The sequence below is a fragment of the Crinia signifera genome, chromosome 7 (assembly GCF_055691185.1).
Source record: "Crinia signifera chromosome 7, ASM5569118v1, whole genome shotgun sequence".
Classification (NCBI taxonomy): Eukaryota; Metazoa; Chordata; class Amphibia; order Anura; family Myobatrachidae; genus Crinia; species Crinia signifera.
Genome location: NC_139223.1, coordinates 109,423,219 through 109,442,573, shown reverse-complemented (window position 1 = coordinate 109,442,573; position 19,355 = coordinate 109,423,219). Strand labels below are relative to the sequence as shown.

At 44.0% G+C, this 19,355-nt stretch overlaps 1 protein-coding gene across 1 annotated transcript in view; it reads left to right on the top strand.

Moving 5' to 3' along the window:
- The window catches only part of SLC15A2 (solute carrier family 15 member 2), a 101,891-nt gene that overhangs the window by 66,570 nt on the left and 15,966 nt on the right, over positions 1-19,355 (top strand). Inside the window, exons 18-19 of the mRNA XM_083153613.1 lie at positions 1-47; positions 14,970-15,077. Of these exons, the coding sequence (XP_083009739.1) occupies positions 1-47; positions 14,970-15,077 (155 nt within the window). The remainder of the gene's footprint in view (positions 48-14,969; positions 15,078-19,355) is intronic.

Below are 19,355 nucleotides of genomic sequence, written 5' to 3'. Positions count from 1 at the left end.
TTTTCAGATAAAAATGAAAAACCATCCAATGGATTAGCAGGTGTAAGGTACGTGATCTCTACCAGGTATAATAGCGAAATGTAGCTTATATGTCTCAGTAGTCCCTATGTACAGCATTTTAGTAACATAGTAGTAGCGACGTAACTTTGACAGGCAATGGAGACTCCTGCCTCTGGGCTCCAGTGTGATCCAAGTGCGACCAAAGCTCTTCCAATGAAGCTATGTGTCGCTCGGGCTGCTGTTGCAGAGTTAATCAGTTCTGTCCCAGAAGCTCTGACCCCACCTGTCATAGGGGACTAGAAAGCTCATGTCTGGTACCACTCAGCCTGCGCTACAGCAAGCAACGGTACACCCACCACCACTAGTGTAAAACGGCTGAATCTTCTAAGTCTTACTCTAACCCTTCAGACCTCGTCACACCTTTTTTAAGGGGAATGGGCACCATATTTTAACTTGCCTCTAGGCAACTGTGATGAACTTACACCTCTGCATAGTAGTAGTGTTAGGCTTTGGCCATGATTGATTAACCAAGTTATGTTTTTGCTAAATATAATGTCACCCACGTAAAGGGTCAATATAAAGCTCACATTCTCAAGCCTTGATTTTCTTCTTTTTTCTGCATGTATTACTGCATATTCATTATATATGTACTATTGGACAAACAGTAAAATCATACTATCAGATCAAACTTTACAAATTTACAGTCATACCTTCTACTCTATAAAATATAGCACAGAATTTGCAATGGGTGCATTATAATTTAATGGCTAATGACATTTATCAGAAAAAAATATCACTTGTTATCAATATTAGGAGGACTTATGAAACCTGTGGTAAAAAAGAGGACATAATTTATAGTAATAAAAACAATAATAAAAGGTTTTTAGAGAATGTAGTATATGTGTGGAAAAAAATGTAATAGATCTGAATGAACTATGAAGTGCTTTAAAGCTATTGTACATCCAGCATCATAAAGTGTATTAGAGTCTACATTTCAGAGTAATGAAACCCTTTGTCAGGACACACTTATAGCCTACAGTGTCCTGATGAAGGCATTTATCATCACAAAACATAGACTCTAATATACTTGTCATTTTGAAGCTTACTTTGCCTCTGGAGTGCAGCCTAGTGCCAACTATGGTCTTCTTTTCACGACCCCCACGACCCCTGCTACCCCGCACTGCCTCACCTGATTCTTTGCAAAGGGAAGCTCTTATCGCAAGAGCTGCCCTTTGTGATACTAATCGCATACATGTATGTTAGTACATGTACGATTAATGTCTTTGAGATGTGTGACAGGATGTACCGCAGTTGCTTGGAACATCCCGTCCATAGAAAGAAAAACAGCAAACTTACCAGGGCTTCTCTTCAATCTGCCTGTAGCAGGATATGTAGGTTGTTACTCACAGCATTGGTACAAACTAGGGATGTGCACCGGCCACTTTTCGCGTTTTGAGTTTTGGATTCTGATTACCTTCAGGTTTTGGGTTCTAATGGGTTTTGCCAAAACACCCCCTAAACGTTTTGGGTTCTGATTAAAAAAAAAAAAGCATAAAAACTGCTAAAATCACAGAATTAATTTATTTTTTGCTCCTACGCTAATATTAACCTCAATAGCATTAATTTCCACTCATTTCCAGTATATTCAGAACACCTCACTATATTGTTTTTAGGGCAAAAGGTTGCACCGAGGTAGCTGGATAACTATGCTAAGCCACACAAGTGTGCGGCACAAACACGTGGCTCATCTAGGAGTGGCACTGCAGCAGCAGACAGGATGGCAGTTTGAAACACTAGGCCCCAAAAAGACCCCTATTTGGCTTGATCGTGTTTACCACCAGCCAAGGAGCGGTGGGCGATTCGTGCAGCAATGCAATAGCTGCACTGCGGAGCTGCAACGGAGTGGAACCTACTGACCAGATATAACCAGGCGACGACCAGCCGAGGGGCAGTGGGCAATTCGTGCAGCACTGAGATCTGCTACGAGGTGCCAACAGAACTGCATCAACTTTCTTTTTTATAGCAAGCTAGGTGAGACTTTCAACCTGACTTACAAGCAAAGTTTAATATCCAATAAGACCCCTATCTGGCTTCATCGTATTTACCACCAGCCAAGGAGCAGTGGGCAATTCATGCAGCAATGCAATAGCTGCAAAAGAGTGGAAACTTCTGACCAGATATAACAAGGCGACGACCATCCGAGGAGCAGTGGGTGATTGGTGCAGCACTGAGTTGTTCTGCGAGTGTGTATCTGTTTTTGCCAGTTTAAAATCCAATAAGATCACTATCTGGCTTGATCGTGTTTGCCACCAGCTGAGGAGAAGTGGACGATTCGTGCAGCAATCAATGACTCTCAGCAGTGGGATTGCTCAGCTCTGTGATTATTACCACTTGAGTGCAAACAGTTGTATGCGATTAAAGAAGAGTCCACTTATCTCACATATCAATGATTCTCAGCAGTGGGATTAATGAATAGTGATGCAAGATGGAATTGTCCATGGGCCCTCCCACCCACCCTTATGTTGCGGAAATAGGACATACACACTTTAACAAACCAAACATTTCAGCGACAGGGCCTACAAAACTGGGGCTGAAATGATTGATTTGTTTGGGCCCCACACAAAAAAAAAACAATTCATATCTCCCTGTATAAACTGGCTCTACTGAGACAAGATGTCATCATCACTCGTCATCCTCCTTCTCGGATTCCTCGCCCCCTTCAGTGTGTACTTCCTCATCCTCACAGATCAATTCGTCCCCGCTGGACTCCACAATCGCAGGTCCCGTTATAATCTCTGGAGGCAATTCCTGGTCTTCATTGAATAATTGATCATTCATTTTTATAAACATCATCTTCTCCACATTTTGCGGAAGCAACCTCCTTCGCCGCTCACTGACCAGGTTCCCCGCTGCACTAAAAACTCTTTCGGAGTACACACTGGAGGGGGGACAACTCAAGTAAAATAGAGCCTGAGTTTGTACAGGGACTTCCAAACTGCCTTTTTTTCCTGCCAGGACAGGTAAGGACTGTCTGACATGTCTACTTGGATGCTGTCACCAAAGTAATCCTCCACCATTTTTTCAATGGTGACAGCATCCAATGCAGTGAAAGTAGATATGTCAGCAATCATTGGCAGGTCCTTTAGTCTGGACCAGATGTCCAAACTCCCTCATGCCTGCCCTGCATCTCCGCCAGTGGGTTGTGTGGGAAATCGCAGCTGTTTCCAGACAGCTACAGGTGTGATAGAAAATGAAGGAGGAGCTGTGGCCATGTCACGGTCCCCTTCAGATGACAATCTCCTGACCAGCAGGTCATTGCACCTTTGTAGACTTGTGTCCGCCGGAAACAGTGACACAATATACGCTTTAAACCGAGGATCAATCATGGTGGCCAGAATGTATTTCTCTGACTAACAGATTGACCAACCTCGTATCCTGGCAAAGCGTATTGGAGGGCTTCATCCACAAGAACTACATGCTTTGCGGAATCGCAACACTTTAGCTCCTCCTTCACTTTCTCCAGCTGCTTCTGCAACAGCCTGATCAGGGGAATCACCTGACTTAAGCTGGCAGTATTGGAACTGACTTCACGTGTGGCAAGTTCAAACAGCTGGAGAACCTTGGAAATCAGCCTCCACTGTGCTTGAGTCAGGTGCAGCCCCGCTCCTCTGCCTATTTCGTAGGTGGCCGTGTAGGCTTGAATGGCCTTTTGCTGCTCCTCCATCCTCTGCAGCATATAGAGGGTGGAGTTCCAGCACGTCACCGCCTCTTGTTTAAGCTGATGGCAGGGCAGGTTGAGGAGTTTTTGCTACCGCACCAGCCTTTGCCAGGCAGTGACAAAATGCCGAAAGTGTCCACAAATTTTTCGGGCCACCGCAAGCATCTCCTGCACGCTCCTGTCACTTCTGATGAAATGCTGCACCACCAAATTTATTGTGTGGGCAATTGCCCATGTGTAATGCCAGCACAATGTTACTGGCATTGTCCAACACCACAAATCCCCAGGAGAGTCTAAGGGGGGGAAAGCCACTGGGAAATGATTTCCCTCAGTTTCTCTAAAAGGTTAACGGCGTTGTGTCTCTTCCTGAAACCGGTCATACACAGCGTAGCCTGCCTTGGAAGGAGCTGGCGTGCAGAAGATGCTGCTGCGGAAGGCAATGCATCTACCCAGTGAGCTGTCACAGTCATATAGTCCTTATTTTGCCCTGATCCACTTGTCCACATGTCCGTAGTTAAGAGGACAGTGGGTTCAGCCGCATTTTTCAGGGCACTGAGGACATTTTTTTCTGACGTCCCTGTATATCCCGGGTATTGCTTGCCTAGTAAAGTGGAATCTAGATGGGATTTGGTACCGGGGACACAATGCCTCTAGCAACAGTCTAAATCCCACTCCACTGATAGCGGACACCGGATGCACCTCTAACACCAACATAGCTGTCAAGGCCGCAGTTATCTGCTTTGCCATAGGATGACTGCTGTTGTATTTTGTCCTCATGGCAAACGACTGTTGGACGGTCAATTGCTTAGTGAAAGACGTAGCGGTCTTACGACTTCCCCTCTGGGATGATGACTGACTCTCAGCAGCAGCGGCAGTAGTAGGCATAGCGCTGCAGGATCCTCTGGAGGAATCCCGCATAGAAGAGGAGTCAGTCATGCTGGTGACATGGCCTGCAGGACTCCCTCCAATCAGGATCAAGGAGGAAATTGATGAGGAGGGAGTTGTGTGCTTTTCAGGTGCTTGGCTCCAACAGGAGGACCAATGGATTTTGATGTCCCTGGACTGCTAGCCACAGTTCCTTAACTAAACACTGATTTATGAAGGGTCCTCAGGTGCCGTATAAGGGAGGATGTCCCTAGGTGGGCAAGATCCTTACCCCTCCTTTTTGGAGCTTTACATAAGCTACATATGGCAATACATTTGTTGTCCGGATTCGGATAAAAAAATTCCAGACTGTATAGTTGGATTTATTGGCCCTCTGCCCAGGCATGACTATGGGCTTTTTCATCCCATGGCAACAACTGTTTCCCCCCTGGTGCCTCATTTAAGCAAACCACCTCAGCATCCTCCTCGTCAACTTCCTCCTCAGCGCCAGCTACATCAATATCGTCCTCTCAGTCTACAACATTGACAACTTCAATAAATCAGGAACTGCACTGTGGGTGATCCTTCCAGCATATGCAAAGGGAGTGCTGAAAATGGTGGAAGGAGCCACCTCTTCCTGTACAGCGATGGGAAGGTCAGGCATCGCAACCACCAACACCCTTGGACTCTCCTTGGGGGTTTGTGATAACATGTCTTCTTTAGTAGGCAGAGCAGAGAGGTTTGCTTTGTTTGTGATGACAGCTGAATTCTCTTCAAATTTCTAAATGGGGGAGTAGGAGGGCTTGCATGGTCATGTGAAGTTGAACCACCAGTCATGAATACAGTCCAGGGCCTTAATCGTTCCTTGCCACTCTGTGTCATAAATGGCACATTGCCATTTTTACATTTCTCTTCCAATGATTTAAATTTCTTTTTTTTGGTCCTCCTTTTACTGAACTTTGGCATTTTGGATTTTACATATCCCATACTGGACATCGGCCTTGGCAGACAACATTGATGGCATATCATCATGTATGTCATCATTTCTACTTGCATTTTCAGCAGATTCAGAAGTAGGAGGAAGCAGCCCTTCAACTTTCCCAATTTGATTCTCCATATTTTGGATCTCCATTGTTTTTGTGGCATTATGCAATATATTACACCACAGGACAGCACCACTGGATACATGTCAGTAAATGCACCAGTAGACTGGTATTATATATTTATGGCAGTAGATGCACCAGTAGTGAGGTATTAAATAAACGGCAGTAGATGCACCAGTAGAGAGGTATTAAATATATGGCAGTAGATGCAACAGCAGAGATATATTATATATACGGCATGCCATCGCAGCGCATCGCATGGCATGCGACGCGATGGCATGCGATTTTTCTCACAAATGCGTAAAAACCCCGCAAAACTAGCATTGCATCTCATGCCATCACATGCCTCTACATATGGCATGCGATGGGAGCAGTGAAGGTATACAAGTACCGTATTATTTATATGGTAGTAGATGCACCAGCAGAGAGATATTTTATATATACGGTAGTAGATGCACCAACAGAGAGATATAATATATTTATGGAAGTAGATGCACCAGTAGACTGGTATTATTATTTATAAGGCAGTAGATGCACCAGCAGAGAGATATTATATGTATATGGCAGTAAATGCACCATTAGAGTTGACTGGTATTATTTATATGGTAGTAGATGCACCAGTAGAGAGATATAATCCATTTACGGCAGTAGATGCACCAGCAGAGAGATATTATATATACGGTAGTAGATGCACCAACAGAGACATATAATATATTTATGGCAGTAGATGCACCAGTAGACTGGTATTATTATTTATATGGCAGTAGATGCACCAGCAGAGATATATTATATATACGGCAGTAGATGCACAAGCAGATAGATATTATATATATATATACGGCAGTAGATGCACTAGTAGAGAGGTATTATTTATATGGCAGTAGATGCAGCAGCAGAGAGATATTATATGTACAGCAGTAGATGCAATAGTAGACTGGGATTATTATTTTTACAGCAGTAGATGCACCAGTAGACTGGTATTATTTAAATGGTAGCAGAGTAGATGCACTAGCAGAGAGATATTATATATACGGCAGTAGATGCACCAGCAGAGAGATAATATATATACGGCAGTAGATGCAACAGCAGAGAGATATTATATATACAGCAGTAGGTGCACCAGTAGAGAGATATTATATATTTACAGCAGTAGATGCACCAGTAGACTGGTATTGTTATTTAATCGGCAGTAGATGCACCAGTAGAGTCGACTGGTATTATTTATATGGCAGTAAATGCACCAGCAGAGAGAGAGATTATATATACGGCAGGAAATGCACCAGTAGACTGGTATTATTTATATGGCAGTAGATGCACCAGCAGAGAGATATTATATATATGGCAGTAGATGCACCAGTAGAGAGGTATTATTTATACGGCAGTAGATGCACCAGCAGAGAGATATTATACATATACGGCAGTAGATGCACCAGCAGAGAGATATTATATATACGGCAGTAGATGCACCAGTAGAGTCAACTGGTATTAATTTATTTATATGGTAGTAGATGCACCAGCAGAGAGATATAATATATTTACGGCAGTAGATGCACCAGCAGAGAGGTATTATATATATACGGCAGTAGATGCACCAGTAGAGAGATATTATATATACGGCAGTAGATGCACCAGTAGAGAGGTATTATATATATATATATATATATATATATATGGCAGTAGATGCACTAGTAGAGAGTATACATAGTTAACTTTAGTTATATACAGCAGTTAATGCACCAGCAGGGAGGTATTATTATATATATATATATATATATATATATATATATATATATATATATATATATATATATATATAGATATATATATATAGATATATATATATATATGTATAGATATATATATATATATATATATATATATATATATATATATATATATATATATATATAGGAGATTTGCGGTGAGGCACTCGTGGCAATTATAATCCAGAACAAAGCTAGCCAACAGGAGATAGCAGCAACGTTTCAATTTATTACTTCAAATTTTCGACAGGTGACGAAAATTTGAAGTAATAAATTGAAACGTTTCTGCTATCTCCTGTTGGCTAGCTTTGTTCTGGATTATAATTGCCACGAGTGCCTCACCGCAAATCTCCTACCAATCCTCTGTGTAGGCACCGGCGCTGCTGTTTTTGCTGTTACAAGGAGTGCCAAACCCCTGTCCTCTATATATATATATATATATATATATAGTAAAGTACTGGTCAGGCACTCCCAATAATACAGTCGATGGTAGCCTGGTGCCTTCACGATGGGGGATAACGAGGAAGGAGCTGGTGCGGCACTCAGAGGAAGAATAATCGAGGCAAAAAAACTCACAGAGCCATCAGATAAACGACAACGTTTCAGTTGTATTAGAACAACTTTTGTCATGTAAGACTTGACAAAAGTTGTTCTAATACAACTGAAACGTTGTCGTTTATCTGATGGCTCTGTGAGTTTTTTTGCCTCGATTATTCTTCCTCTGAGTGCCGCACCAGCTCCTTCCTATATATATATATATATATATATATATATATATATATATATATATATATATATATACGGCAGTAGATGCACAAGTACACTGGTATTAATATTAATATTTATATGGCAGTACAGACTGCAGAGTAGATGCACCAGCAGAGAATATGTTTACTATATAACGCTGTAAATGCACCAGCAGGGAGGTATTATACAGCAGATGCACAAGCAGACTGGTATACAAGTGGTTAATACGTTAACAACAGTGCGCAGTCATATACTGATTGAAGTGGCCAGGTACTGCCTGGGCTGGCAGCCACCAGCTGTGCAGAGCACACACCAGAAAGCAGAGCAGACAGTGGCACTAGTAGGCACTGGCAGTCGCCCCAGCAGCAAAAACAAGACAGCTCCCTAACCTACCTAACCTAACAAAGCTCAGTCAGCACACTGCTATCCCTAACCCTCCTAACTCACAAATGGTGCTGGATTCTCGTGGTTTATGTAGAGGTCCGGATCTCGCAAGGATCCGGTGCCGGGCAATGACGTTTTGCCCGCATGTCCGGATCCGAGCAGCGCTCAGAGCTTCCCATCTGACTTGGATCCGGGCACGCGGGCAAAACGTCATTGCCCGGCGACGGATTCTTGCGAGATCCGGACCTCTATATAAACCGCGAGAATCCGGCACCATTTGTCACTCGTGAGTTAGGAGGGTTAGGGTTAGGAGTGTGCTGGGGGGAATCCGAGCCCACACATCTCTAATACAAATAGATACCTCATTTTTATATTGTGGATAATAGCGACATTTCAAAACTTTAATCTACTTCTTTTTCAGTACATGTCCAGAAGAAGAAGCAGATTAAATCTGCGAAATGTCGCTATTATCCACAGTGTTTGGCTGAGTTATTCAAGTGCCGCTTCCGTACAGTATAATGTATAATATATATATATATATATATATATATATATATATATATGCAATAAATTTTGGAGAAACCGCACACTCCTAGAGTTAAAGTCCGCAGGTGCTGGCACATATACAATATTATATCCAACGATCCAATCCACTGAAGGCTTAGAACATAAGAGCCAGCACACAAAATTTATTGCATATATGATTCGTTATATGACAAACCAGCACCTGGATTAATGAATTAAGGAGTGGAGTTTTTTTATGCAATTTTTTTCTTCAGCTCATTGTTTTGTGAAAAAATAAATTGTGTTTGTGCTATTAATCTCCATTTATTACATAATGGATTTTGATGCAGGTGAATTGGTAGGAACCAAACGATTCTTAGACAAAGATGTTAACAAAATCTTGTTCTCAGACACTGGGAGTTTAAAATTTGACACTGATACTCCAGCAGAAGTCTATGGCGATTTATTTAAAATGAGGAAAAGGTTGGTAGAATTAAATCTACACGGACTCACATTGTCCCAATATCATCGTGAAAAATTAATACCTCGCGGTTTTAGAATTAAAAACCAGCCGACACTAGGCCGTAATAGTAAAGACTTCTGCAAAAATTGGTGTCAGATTTTGAACCAGTGTAGTCTGGACCTGATGGTTCTTGTGGTGCAGCAGGTGAATTATGACATATCTCAACTGGAGAAGGAGATTAGTGATTGTGAAAAATCTGGCCTAGAGGTCATGAAAGCTGATACCACAAATGATTGGTTGACAAAACTAGAAAGCAGTGTCAATACCTTCAAGGAGGAATTGCTTACCTATAAAAAAGAGAAGTATAAAAAGGTACGTGACGATTATAAAGAGCTTAGAGTCTACCCATGGGTATTCTTTCAGGGTAATCCACGTCCGTGGAAAATGGCCCAGGGGGGGAGGAGACGCCCAATGAGGAACTATACTGACATTGAATCTCATACGTCTGATTCTGACCAGTCATCCACCAATCGTAGTGCTCCTTTTTTAAGGGACCCTTCGACAACCAGGGCCAAAAACAAAAAAGAGCTAGGCGCTGTAGGAGGGGAGGGAAGAAAAACAGGCGGAAGACAAAGGGGAGGAAAGAACTGGAGGGAATAACTGTCTACAATCTTTCAGATTACACGCTGTCAAAAATGGAACATGATGTACTTGCAAAAGGCCTGTCGTTTGTACAGACCTATAGACAAAAGGACTTCGACTGTGAAGTCGAACTCCATAAATTTCACAGACAGCTAAAATTAAAAGACTATTTCTCTAGACAACCCCCGGCAGTTGATAGTAAGCCCCACCCTTTTAAAATCAAAAGTGACTTTGACCCGCAGTGCTTTAATCCGTCGATTGCAACCTTTATGAGATTGGTGCGCAGTGAAATAATACCATATATGCGCAGACAAAAAATTTCGTACACCAATGTCAGTGCTGCAGAAAGGACAGCAATCAAAAACTTAAAGGATAACACGAGTATTATAGTCCGAGCCGCAGACAAGGGGGGTGGGGTAGTAGTACTGAATAGGTCAGATTATGTGGAGGAGGTACAAAGGCAATTGGCCGACACAGTATGTTATAAGAAGTTACAATACGACCCCACCCCTGTGTACAAAAAAGAGATTGACTCCCTTTTAAATATGGGCTGGAGCAATGGGTGGATCGATGATACTGAGAAGGAATTTTTAACTCAGGATCATCCGATCACCCCATTGCTCTATATCCTCCCAAAAATACATAAAACCCTGATAAAGCCGCCGGGTAGGCCCATTATTTCCTCAAGAGGGTCGCTCTGTCAGTGTATCTCCCAATATGTTGATCACTTTCTTCAGGTGATCGTTAATGAAGTACCTACAGTGTTAAGAGATACAACTGACTTTCTCAATAGGATTGAACATTTTGGTCCGCCACCGGATGATTGCTTATTAGTGACATGTGATATTACAAGCCTTTATACAAATATACAACATGAACAAGGCTTGGAGGCCATTAGACATGCCATCATTAATAGCCCAGTCTATGCAGGCCCCCCACCAGAATTTCTTTTATTGCTCATCAGTTTCATTCTACATAAAAATTATTTTTTGTTCGAAAACTCATTTCATCTACAATTACAGGGTACGGCCATGGGGTCAAACATGGCCCCGGCGTACGCCAATTTGTTTATGTATTACTATGAATCACTTCACATTTTACAGAATCAACAATATATGCAGTTTATTTCACTTTATGTTCGTTTTATTGACGATATTTTTTTTGTGTGGTCAGGGGGTGAGCAGAGGTTGAAGGTATTTTTTGAGCACCTCAATAGCATTGCAAGCACCATCAGGTTCACTAGTGTCAGTAGCCCCAAAATGGTTAATTTTTTGGATGTTTGTGTTACAATCGCAGATGGGTGCTTCAAGACATCTATCTATAAAAAACCAACCGATCAGAACTCCGTCCTATTAGCGGACAGTTTCCATCCTCGACCACTTAAGCATGGTCTGCCATTTTCTCAGATGGTAAGAGTGATTAGAATTACTTCCGATAAACAGGCGGTCCTACCTGCATTAAACAAAATGGGCATGGACTTTATCCAGAGGGGGTATAACAAAAAGGAAATAGAAGATGCCATCGAAAGATGCATGACCCTTGATAGGACTCAACTTTTGAGTAACCTGGGCAGGACTGAAAAACAGGAACGGTTAATCTTTCCCACGACTTACTCCATCTCATCATCAAAACTCCGAGAAGTTTTCAATAAAAACTGGCATATATTGGAAACTGATCCAATAATTGGAAAATTCTGCCAAGAGAGACCCATGTTTGCATATAAGAGGAGTAATAACCTAAAGGACTGTGTAACTTCATCAGATATTAGTCCTAGAGGCAAGAGTACCAACTGGTTGGGTATCAGAAACGGAGTATTCAAATGCGGGAGGTGTGTGAATTGTGTACACATCACAACAGGAGATGGGTTCGTACATCCGATAACAGGTACCAAATATCCGATAAGGCATAGATTGACATGTGAGAGCAGATATGTCGTGTATGCTATTATGTGCCCGTGTCCGAAACTATACATCGGAAAGACGATCAGGATGGTCAAGGAACGCGTTGTGATGCACCGTTCATCAATCAAACGAGCCTCCACCATCAGGGATGCCAGCACACCACCTGTTGCTAAACATTTTTTTGAATCAGGCCATAGTGTACGGGACCTTAAATTCATGCCACTGGACTTTGTGAAACCTCCTAAAAGAGGTGGTGATCGACATCTAATGCTGCTTAGGAAAGAGAGCGAATACATCTATAAGTTTAATGCAATGCAACCCACAGGATTGAATGAGGAACTGAATCTAAATGTTTTTCTTTAACAATAGTGGGACATTATACTGTTTTGCTAATATGGAGGAGTCTGTATGAGATCTAGTTTGCGGGGATCTGTGAACATGACTCTGGTTGTTATGTTGCTCTCCCAGAGATCTCCCTGGACCGATGCGGCTTTAAGAAGTTTTGTTCTTTTCTTTTTTCTTTTTGTTTCTTTTGTCTTTTTTATTTTATTTAATTCTTTTTGGCGTGAGATTTTGGTGTGTCGACTCTTTTGTGTCGACATACATATCTCTCTCGCGGTGTTATTCTCATTACTTCATTGATATGTCTTTAAAATATGTTGGAGTATGATTTCATGATGGACTGGAATTTTCGTGAAACCTGTGAGCTTTTTAGTTCCTATAATGTTTAGAGAAATTAATATGGAGTAGGGGCTGCTGACACTTAAATGATGTAGACTGTTATGTATGTTGGTTTATGGGTTCATGCATTGTATATTAATATTCCATTGAGAGATTTGGGTGGAATTGAACTGAGAAGATAGGTTGTTTTAATCCAATTTCTGCATTTTGACCTGTGTATACATGGAGAGGGGAATGTGGGTGCCTGTCAGGCGGCACACTGCACCGATAGAACCACTGCACGATCTAAAGCAGTATTAAATAATCCGTTTATATTGATAATATAAAGGACATCCCTATCAGACAACCCAGATGTGCAATTGTAATTAAGAAAAAATGTGAGCTGGCAGATCGGGGGGACAGGAGTAAGCTGCTGCCGGCGGTTGGGGGCGTGACTCGCCCAGCAGCTGACTGAGTGGCAGCTGAAAATGTAACCAGGTGACGTCGGGCGGGCGGGGATTCCGTCCGACCCGACGGCTGCCATGGTGACCCGGGACGCGGCATACAGAGAGGTCGTAGAGGGGAAGTGACGTGAGCGGTGCACAGCCGCACATTCGGTGCGGGTCACCGCGGCACTTCCGGACTCTGAGCACTGAGTGGGGATGATCTGAAGGTGGGAGTCCTATTCAGCAGGAGGAGTGCAGGTGAGTCACAGGTGCGGGGTGATTTTGGCGGGCATCCCATTCCCTATTTAACCATCACTGTTGTTTAGTATACCTTATGCCCTTGATAAAGGAGGAGGACCTCCGAAACGGCTGTCGGGCACTAAGGGCCATGGGGATAAGTTGCTGATTCATATACAACTCCCTGGAATGATAAGTACCTGTTTGTTCAGTATGGAATATTGCTGTGTGATGGCTCATGAAAATTGACAAACTAAAATCACTTTTGCCTTCTAATGGTGGTGTGCTGGCTCTTATGTTCTAAGCCTTCAGTGGATTGGATCGTTGGATATATATATATATATATATATATATATATATATATATATATATAAAAGACGGTAGCTTACAAGCAGCGGCACTCAAGAGGGTTTGCAAACGTGTCAAAAGTGGTTTTTATTGCTCCAACGTTTCGGGGCTCCAAACTGCCCCTTTGTGAAGGTGTACACCTTCACAAAGGGGCAGTTTGGAGCCCCAAAACGTTGGAGCAATAAAACCACTTTTGACACATTTGCAAACCCTGTTGAGTGCCGCTGCTTGTAAGCTACCGTCTTCTATATTCATCTCCCGGAGGGCCCCCAGGTGGCTGATTATTGAGAGGTCGAGTGCCGGACTGTTTTGGACTGTATATATATATATATATATATATATATATATATATATATATATATATATTTATATATATATACTGTATACAATGTTTCCCCCAGCACACTGAAGGACATCAGTAACCAGATTTAAATAATACATGGTAGTAAAATTCAGAGATCTTGGTTACATATATTTGCGCAAATGAATGAATAAGCCCCAAGCCGTCGTCAAGGCTTCTCCGTGTGATCTGCATTATGGCTCACCATCTCTTGTGTAGGTTTGAAATATCTCCCTGGTCCCTGGTGCTAAGAGTATAGTTATTTGCTTCTCCTATAAATGAGTGTCAATAGGTAGACTCCATACAGAGCCATTTTCATTCATCCCGATAGTGCGACATGTATTCCCTTATCGACACGCCATATGCCAAGATGGGGATGTGCAAGCGTCCCATTGCCACAAATAGGGTGCTTGAGAACCTTGCGCACATGCACATTCTCGCTGAGCGGCGCGCCGAGAAGGGTTAAATGCAAATTGCTCCATCTGTATAGTCGACTTGGACTATGACACATGTAACATTTGCAATGATTTGGGGGATTTTATTTGTGGACTCATGTGTCAACAATGACACAAAAAAAGTGAGAAATGCATGTCGACCTTTTCATGTGTTGACCATTTTAATGTTGACCTTTTGCTTGTCCTAACCTTGTGTCTATGTCGACCTTGTGCATGTCCTATAGACAGTCAACCTAGACACTGAGGACCCTTTATGCCTTACCCACAGGGAGCAATGTGTGCGCTGTACAGGCAGCACAGCAGTATTACAGCACAGCAGTATTACAGCACAGCAGTATTTCAGCACAGCAGTATTACAGAGCCACCTTTACTAATCCATCATTTTTTCTTGCAGATTAATCAATATGTTGCCTGACAAAATAAATAATGTTTCTATTGGCGGAGAATCTTTTAACATTGATGTTAATACCATCACGGATTATGCTACACAGAAGAGAGGAAAGTAAGTTACAAAATGTTTATTTTTCATGTATATCGGGAGATTTGTCATAGCGAGTAAAATGGAGAGAGAGAATGCTCCAACAATGAGCTCCTAAAGGTCCATACACACTGGGCCATTATGCCCAGCGTGTATGGACAGCGATGACCGCTGTCATCACTGGGGGGAAATCCGCTCAGTGCATACACACTGAGCGGCTTTCTCCCATGCTGCACTATGCAAAGCCGTCCTCAAAGCCGCTCATCTGCTGGTAATACCGTGCATCACCGCTCATCAACGGGCCATACACACTGGGCGGCTTTGAGCGGAAAGCTCAGTCGCCCAGTGCGTATGCGCCTTAACTGTTAATTTTCAAACACAGCTTATAAATAACAGAAGTTGAGGGTTAAGGGCGGGATGTATTAAAATACATCGCCGCCCTTTACCGCCCCCCCCCCCCCCGCCCGATGCTGCCACATATGTACTAACATATGTGTCTGGCATCGCGGTGCGGTGACAGAGGCCCCCCGCGATACCTGTACACTGGTGTGCGGGGTTCTCCGTCACCTCCCTGCCGCCACGCTCTCCGCTCACCCCGGGGACAGCTATGCATGCTGTGCCCGGCACTTCCTCCTCCCCCCTGCAGCCGGAAGGATGTCTGGCTGCTTCATTAGGGGGAGGCAGGGCTTACCTTCCGGGGTCCAGGAGGACCCTTCAGGAAGGTAAGCCAGAGGGGTGGTCGGCGAGGCGGCGGGTTTGCGTCGGCGTCGGCGGGCGTCGAAAAGAAGCCCATAGGCTTCTATAGGGTATCGCCACCCAAAGGTGGCGATACCCTTCACTGCGGTATCATTTTTGATACATTGGAAAATGCAGTAAAACCGGGGTTTTACCGCATTTTCCATTTGATACAGCTCGCCCTTAGTATTTTATTTCTCTCCACCTTTTTTCTCTTCAAGCTGTTATTATAACTCTATCCTACTGTATGTAATGAGGGGTTGGGTACAGGAAAACCAACAGATAGGATGCGGGCAGGCAGAATACTGATCCCAGCAATGAAACTGCCATAATTCCGACAGGTGGAATTAAGCAAAGTAAACCTAACCCAAGCCCTCTCCTCCTGCAGCATAACCTATCCTTCCCCTGCTTGGGCAGGATACTACAGTTAGCCAGAATATTGTTATATTATAACTATGACATGACAGATCCTCTGTGAATTATTTAGTTGTACAATCACTGGTTTATGTATGCAATAACATGCTTCAATATACAGTAACTAGAATACTCTGTGAAATTCTACAAACTACTTGACCACAAGTAGCTTAGAGAAATCTTAAATTGTGTACATTGGGGGTTATTCTGGTTGATTTTGCAGTCAAATTGGCAGCCTTGTGAGTCATGGGAAAGCCCATGAAATGCTGGGCATTAACATGGGCTTTGCCCCCTGCCACCCCCCCACGCCCCCTGGTCGCACTGCTAGGTGCGAGCTGGATGGCGAACATGTAGTTCGCCATGCTCGTTTGCACATCAGTCCCCCATGCGAACGCACGGGGGACCAAATCATTTAGAATGCGGGCCTATGGCTGATGTCCACGCAAGTGAACAATTATCAGAAGACTGTAGACTGTGTTGTGATCGCACTGTACATGTGTCAAGGTGCAGCTACAATATTATATTTCAGGGGAATGATTGGCAGGAAATAACCATTAATGGGGACTGGAGTACTTGCAAACATGTAGGTGTCATTGGGTTTACGGGGCCTATTCATAATTACTTCCGATCACCACATGCCAAATTACAGGTGGTAGAATATACAGCCGCCATTCCAACCACTTCACTTCCCTGCTCACTCAACTGACTGCCTTTAAGGTGGTAAATTGTTTTCAAGCTTGGCTTTCTGACTTTCAAAGCATTACATGACCAGGGCTCAAGTAACTTGAAGCAGCTGTTGATTCCATACTGCCTCACTAGGTAACCATACCTCCCAACTGTCCCGCTTATCGCGGGAATGTCCCAGTATTTTGGGACATTCCCGCGTCCCTCCCGCCGCCGGCAGTGTCCCACGGGGGGGCAGTCTTGAGTCCCCACCTGTCGTCCGTGAATAAACGTTGTGCACAGCGTCTATTCTTGCAGGCAGAGGGGCTGGGGGCTGGGCAGCACCTTATAGAGCTGCTGGGCATGCCCCCACAGCAGCAAAAACGGGCCCGTGGCATCGCTGCGATTCTAGGCCACGCCCCCTTTCCGATAGGCAACGCCCCTGAAAAATTTGCCGCCCGCACCCTGTCCCACCCCGGCACCTACAAAAGTTGGGAGGTATGGGTAACCTTGATCTGTAGATGAAACAGTAGTTTGCAGGAATCTATGACCTGCAAACTTTCTTTGTTCTAGGGAATAGGATTGCCACCTAGCAACAGCTGGTGGGTTGTAGTACAAGCCTCCCGACGATCGCTGGAGAAGGAGAAGTGAAAAGAAATTTCACTTACCTTCTCCACAGCCGGGGGAGCGGGCTGATGCCGCCGGAGCGTGTAGGCGCGCGCGCGCACAAAGTACACTGCTCTGGGGCTACTGCGCATGCGCGCATATCAATAGGGCGCATGCAAATGAGCTCTGTGACGCGCTCACGCTGGTCACGTGAGCGCACAGAGTCTAGCAGCTACCAGCCCGCCCCCTGCTCAGATTTTACAGAAGCTTACGGATGGCAATCCTTAGAACATGAAATAGAATATAACATCACATAGTACTTGTACCCAATCAGAGACAAGAGACTGAATGATGCTGAATAAACGTGTTTAATAACTGCTGCTCGACAACACGAGCGCAATGAATTATCTAGCCCATAGGGTAACTGGGCAACCAACGGAAATACTATAAGGTACGACGATCAGTAATGGAACTTCAAGCGGTGCTTCGACGAAGCCAAACGGATTTCTTGGATTCATTTCTGTTGCTTAGCTGGCTGTGCCTGCTGTTTGCTCTGATTCTTTGGAGCGCCTGTAACCAAAGGAGAAAGGAAACAGTTAGCATCGCAGCAAGAGAAACCACCAGACCTAGCAAGGCAACGGGCGGGTAGGGTGGGTCGCTGTTGCTAGGTGGCAATCCTATTCCCTAGAACAAAGAAAGTTTGCAGGTCATAGATTCCTGCAAACTACTGTTTGTTCGTCGGGAGGCTTGCCACCTAGCAACAGCTGGTGGGTAGACTACCACATACCTGGTGGTTGCTCTAAGGAACTCCACCTTTTGGTGATCAGATGGTCTCCAATAGTGCCTTACAAAGGTACGCGTGGAGGACCATCTAGCCGCCTGCATAATACACTGTAATGGCAAACCCTTGGCTGCCGCAGAGGTAACTGCTGCTCCGCGGAGGGAGTGCCCTTTGAATTGTGAAGTGTCTATACCCGCATCCCGCATGACCGACACAATCCAACCCCGGATTGTTCCCGGTCTGGCTGGGCGAAAGGGTTTACGACACGTAATGAACAGTTGGGAAAGTTCACCTCTTATCGGTGCTGTCAGGGCTAAATATGCCGACAAACAATCTACCAGACAAAGAGCGGGATCAGACTGATCTCTAACTAGGTCAAACTCTACTAAGGGCCTGAGGATAGAACTTGTCTTTGTGTGCCCTTTGAGGATGATGTGAAAGCCCGCTGGGGTTGCGGTCATCCATGGGTCGGAGATGTCTATTAATGATAATTCGGCACCTCTTGCCGCGAAAGCTAAAGCCATCAGGGAAGCTAGTTTCCTCGATAGGCTAAGGGCTTCGGATGTAGAGGGAATGGTGGCTAAGTGATTGAGAAAAGGTTCAATGTCCCAGGTGGTTGAGTAACGTGGTCGTGATGGTCTAGATAGGAAGATACCCTTGAGTAAGCGTAAGTATAATCTATTCTCTGAAAACCCTGGGATTAGAAGTGTGAGCGCGGAACCGTACGAACGTATGGTGGCCGAAGCTGAGCCTGTATCATATTTATGCGATAGGAAATCAATTGCTGAATTCACTGGTGCTGAGGGACGAGCATTGGGTCTGGTGTTTTGCCAGGAAATAAACTCTTTTATTATGGCGCTGTATCAAGCTTTGGTTCTGGGTCTCAGTGAAGCATTGATTAGTGCGGTTGATGATGCTGAGAGATCTGAGTGTGCTAACAACCTAGCAATGTCGCCATCCACATGCATTATGGCAGTTTCTGTAGTAAGTCCTGGGTACCCTGAAAACATTCTCCCGAGATCTCTAAGGGGATCTTGGGGCCCTTCCGTAGTTGGCTGATTAGGGGAAACCAAATTCTGGATGGCCAGATCGGGTATACCAGT